We start from the raw sequence: 5,674 nt of genomic DNA on the forward strand, positions 1-5,674 counted from the left end.
TATGGAATGCAGAAAACATGTGTAGACTGTGCATGCATATATGTAATCTTTCATGAGTGCATGCTTGTCTGTGCGTGTGTGTGAGTGTGTATAGGTGTGAGTATTTATGTGTCTGTACGTGTGTATGGGTGAGTACTTGTTAATGTGTGTGTGCGTGTGTGTGTGTATGGGTGAGTACTTGTTAATGTGTGTGTGCGTGTGTGTGTGTATGGGTGAGAACTTGTTAATGTGTCAGTGTGTGTGTGTGTGTGTGTGTGTATATGGGTGTGAGTATTTGTGAATGTGTGTGAGTGTGTGTGTGGGTGTGAGTATTTGTGTGTGTGTTCTGTATGTCTCGGTTTGGTGACCCAAAAGGGCTTTCTGGCATTTAGAAAAACCTTTTCCCCAAATATGTGGCTGGGTGCACTCTTTATTTTCCCCTGGCCAGCTGCTAGCCCTCCCCCTGTCTGCTAGCCTCCATCTCCTGCCCAGTGGTTGAGTCTCCCAGCACGGCCAGAATGCTGCTGAAGGATGGGACTGACCTCAGATAAGAAAAACAGGGCCTGACTGGAAATACAACAGATCAAGGCAGAAATGGGAGAATAAGTGTGATTATCTCTCTCTGTCTCTCTCTCTCTCTCTCTCTCTCTCATCACAAGAAACAAACCCACACACACACATCCTATCTTATGTAGTGAATGACACCAGGAATATGTTCCTGGCACAAACTTTGCAAAATGTCCGAAAAGTGGGAGAAGTCAGAGACCCTAAGCTCTGATATTTTGTGTGGGTTGGTGATGTCTGTGTGTGAATGTGTGTGTGTTTTCTTTCCTTTTCAGAGTAGTCAAGATTACTATTCAGAGTCGTCAAGAAAGATTCGCCGATGGCTTTACAAACACTGACAATGACAAAGCATTCTTGTTGAAGACACACCACATGCACAGATTTTCACACACATTCATACAGTAGGCAAACATTCAAACGTGCGCGCGCACACACACACACACACACACAATGAATCAGATGTGAAAGGACGAGTGACCCCACGATTCAAGTAGCTCCTGAGCAGAACAGTCATCTCTTTCAACTAGTCTTGCTGGCGCTGCCCTGCTGAGACGCATCAGAACACGACGGCGCCAGTCCTCAGCTTGGACTCCACTGAGACTACGCTCGCTAAGCTAACATACGCTAGCAATGCAGCCTGTTCACAGGGTGTCAACACTCCCTTATAGGGCCTGTCGGCACTGCAGGGGACTCCAGACGGAGCATTGCAGTTGCCTGCTAAGCTGTCAAACAGTGGGATGTGTGCACTGACTATCTGTTAGCATCCCGCGTGCTACTGTGGCACACTGCTAACTGCTAAGTGTTGGCAGCCATTAGCCATTCTGGATGGCTCTGGGTTACTATAGTAACGTACACACTGCAAGTGACACTGGCCTGAGCAGCTGATTTGTTGTGACAATAAAAACAAAAAAAGCAAAAAATAAAAATAACAAGGAAAAAAACAAAACAATAGCAAAAAAACAAAAAATGAAAACAGCAATTAATATCAATAAATTAAGAATGACGTTGGCGGAACTCGGGAAGAAATAATCCTGTGTAAAAAGTTCCTGGGGGGGGTTACGTAAACTACCAGTCTTTCTACAAATCCATTCGGTCATCTGTCTGTCCACCAGTCCGTCCATTCCTCTGTCCGTGTGGCATTCTGTCTATTTGTTGTGCCTAAGTGTCCATAACGCTTAGAGCAAGCTACGAAGCCACTTCCCCCCCATGCTGCTTGCTGGGTCTTGCCCCCTGGCCAACGCATCAACCCCTCCCCATGTCACATGGCTCAGTCCTGGGGAAAGGTTGGGGGGAGGAAGGGAGGGGCATGGGGTTGGAGTTCAGCTTGGGGTCAAAGGGTCGCTGGCGGGAGGTGGAGGTCAGATGCAGGTGGCTGGCTGCGCCAGAGGCTGTTGCTTGCGGCTCCGCATGCCTCCGGACTTCTCCTTGTAGCCCAGACACATCTGCTGAGAGATGTCCACCAGAGCACTGCCCACCGCAAAACCTGAGAGAGAGAGAGAGAGAGAGAGAGAGAGAGAGAGAGAGAGAGAGAGAGAGAGAGAGAGAAAGAGAAATGTGAGAGGGGGAGGGGGGGCAAAACAGAGTGAGTAACAGAAAATGAGAACAGAGGAGAAAAAAGAAGATGAAGGAAAGATGGAAGGAGGAAGAAAAAATTGGAAAAATTCTATTAGATACAAATTTTTGTTGCAAAAAGAGATTCTCTCTCTCTCTTACTCTCCCTTACACACACATTCTATTCATTTAAACATCTTAAAGGTGAGCACAAGCCACACATTATGAACTGATTAACATATTTCTGAGAAAGCATGCGAGTCAGAAGGCTTTAAAAAATGCTGGGAAAAAAAGGCTCTCGATTTCTATGGCCGCTGGAGATCACTGTCATGAGGTCTGGTCTTGGTTATTTATCGCACATTTTCTAGAGTTTTTCCGTGATGAAGGCGACTGACAAAAACTGTGTCAGGTCCATTAAACTTTCCAAGTGTAGTCCAAGTGGGACAACAGGCTTCAGCTCTCATTTACACTTTAGTTTTTAGACTTTTCTAACAATGAGTCATGACTGATAATAACATCACAACAACCCTCATTTGAGCTTCAATTACCATGTCACACAAATCATGAAATCATAACACTATAACCATAGAGTATTTTATTTTTTTTATCCTTACTGAAGGTACCCTGGAAATCCAGAGTTCTCGCGAGAATTGTCTATGCGAGACACTCTGGCAATGAGTAATAATGCATGTTACTTTTACCCCTTGCATTGCGAGGAACCAATCACATCGGTGTATCTGATATACCTGTAGGCGGGCCAGAGGCAAGCTAAACAGATGACGACAGCGCTGCAACGAATCAGTCAGTAAACACTGGTCGGTCGTATAGTGTTATCCAATTGCGTGCAGTGAGATTTTTAAATTCATGCTTGGTGCCGCCCCTCGAGTTGGGCCATTTTCATTATTCGTGGCCAGACTCTTAATCTTTCTAGATTACCAGGGTCTGGATTTCCCAGGCTTAACTAAAGGCCCATGTGTATGAAAGTAGCAGCAGTTTACAATTGAACCGTATGAATTTATTTTCTTAAGCTTGATTTTATGGCATAACGCCGCAGACCCCTCTGTGTCGCCGAACACCCCCTTCAAGCCCTACGCCATCGCCCGACCGGCATCTCTGAAAAATGTAAACTTTAAGTCGAGGTGACACAGACTGCAAGGACTGTGATTGGTCAACTCGTCTTGTGTGCTGATAGTCGGTGTCCTGGAGTAGCATACTGTGGACAGTAGCAACAACTGGCAGCCAGACACCCTCGCAAATAACCTCTGACGTATTTTCTGGTTACAATAACTAGGTTATTGGAATATACCCGTGTCCAATTCTTGGTAACTTTTACAAAATCTAAGCAAGAAAAGGCCAAACAAATAAAATGAATATTTCAACACGACAGTATATGGAGTTTGGCACTCTGACTACGGTGGTGAGCTACACGGACACAGGAGACGCAGGACTGAAAAATGTTCACAACGACGTCAAGGCAACGATGTAGCCACTGTGTCACGTCGATGCAGAACCATAAATCAAGCTTTAGTCTCAAGGTCACTGGGCAGTGGTGAACTCGTCCCCAACTCTCTCACCTGATTGGCCAGGGGGTGGGACTCCTCCTGATCCCCGGGGTAACCGGATGAAGATTGACAGCACAGCTGCCTTATTGCCGTAGCAGGGCTCTAGGGCAATGGGCTTTGGGGTGCTCTGCAGAGAGAAATGAACAGAGTGAGACATGCCTTCACACACACACGCACACACACACGCACGCACGCACGCACGCACGCACGCACGCACGCACGCACGCACGCACGCACACACACACACACACACACACACAGAGAGCAAGCATGTACAGTAGCCTTCAGAGGCCCAGCATACATGTGCTTGAGCAGCCTATTTCTGTAGATTAAAAGTGTGAGGTTAATGGACTAACTTAAAAGACCACATTGCACCCTCTGGGACTTAGGACATGGCAGGGCTTCATACAACCACTACAGGGCAAGGCAACCATGAGGTCCTCTCACACACACACACACACACACAGTAATTACATTCCATCCCTGACCCACTTTATACTACTGTGTATACGGTCTCCTGGGTTTATTCCTCACAAACTCACACAGAATTACATTAAAAGCATAGGTGTGCAGAGTCTTTTGGACTCTCTCTCGCTATCCCCCTGTGTGTGTGTGTGTGTGTGTGTGTGTGTGTGTGTGTGTGCTCACTGCAAATCAATGAGAATTGTTTTCATTTCAAACAAAGAATTCATTTAGTGACTTGTTCTGCCTTCATCTGTCATGTTTATGACACACACAACACAGTTTAGTGAACTTTCCCCATCTGATGGGAAACTGCTTCTAGCAACACTGTGCCATTAATCCTGGCACTACTCAACACACACACACACACACACTCTACTCTACTCTACTCTTCCCTTCCTCCCCCTCAATCTCTCTTTCTGTTCTTCTTCTCTCTCTCTCCTCTTACCTTTCCTTCATTCTTTTGCTCTGAATTCACAGAAAAACAGAGAGCCATTTATCTTACCGCCCACCCATGCCATCCAAGCACGCACGCACGCACGCACGCGCGCACACACACACACACACACACACACACACACACACACACACACACACACACACACACAATGGGCACACACACACACACACACACACACACACAATGGGCACACAATGGGCACACACACACACACACACACACACACACACACACACACACACACACACACACACACACACGGTACTCGGACAATGAAGTCAACAGAAAATTATAAAATTCAATTAAAACTAAAGAACAGTGGGAGAGTGTCTGGGCATGTGTGTATGTGTATGTCTTTGTGTATGTGTACGTCTGTGCTCATGCGTCATTGTGTGTGTGTGTACGTGTTATCTTACTTGTCCAGACCCAGGCAACAGACCATAGGTTCTGTTCAATTTACTTCAATAATTACAATTAAGAAAACAAGAGACATGGTGCAATGGAAGGCAGGAGTATATTCCTCTATAAGTGTGTGTGTGTGTGTGTGGTCTAATTGTATGCACCAGACCTGCTAAATTCTCTACAAACTCATACATGCATTTGCCTAAAGTGAGTGAATGAAGTGTTGGGTCTTTGATTATTTCAACTGGAGTAGATGAAAGGTATCAAAGCAATTTAAGAAGAACCCCCGCATGCTCCTCCATTAACGCGCACACACACACACACACACACGCACACATTCTTTCCTATTACAATGTGTGCTGAGCATTAAGTAATGTATTACATTACAGCTTCCATATTGTAATCAAATCTGTGTGTGTGTGTGTATGTGTGTGTGTGTGTGTGTGTGTGTGTGTGTGTGTGTGTGTGTGTGTGTATCTGTATCTCTGCATGTTCCTAGCCTACGAGAGATTGCACACTCCCTGAATGATCTTCAGTCGCTACAGGAGACTGAACAGTGAAACCTATCATAGGCAGTAATGATCATGCAGCCCACCGATAAAAGACACACACACGTACACACACACAGACACACACACACACACACACGCATGAAAACACTTAAAATAGAGAAAACATAGAGAGGGGCAAGTGG

The 5,674-nt window shown here is 45.7% G+C and overlaps 1 protein-coding gene across 1 annotated transcript in view; it reads right to left on the reverse strand.

Annotated features, from left to right (window-relative positions):
• Nucleotides 1-205: 205 nt before the first annotated feature.
• atrn (attractin) overlaps nt 206-5,674 on the reverse strand; it is a 78,821-nt gene continuing 73,352 nt past the window's right edge. The window contains exons 28-29 of the mRNA XM_042072389.1: nt 3,669-3,783; nt 206-2,026 (exon numbers count right to left, since the gene is read on the reverse strand). Of these exons, the coding sequence (XP_041928323.1) occupies nt 1,902-2,026; nt 3,669-3,783 (240 nt within the window). The 3' untranslated portion in view covers nt 206-1,901. The remainder of the gene's footprint in view (nt 2,027-3,668; nt 3,784-5,674) is intronic.

This window comes from Alosa sapidissima, chromosome 19 (assembly GCF_018492685.1).
Source record: "Alosa sapidissima isolate fAloSap1 chromosome 19, fAloSap1.pri, whole genome shotgun sequence".
Lineage (NCBI taxonomy): Eukaryota > Metazoa > Chordata > Actinopteri > Clupeiformes > Clupeidae > Alosa > Alosa sapidissima.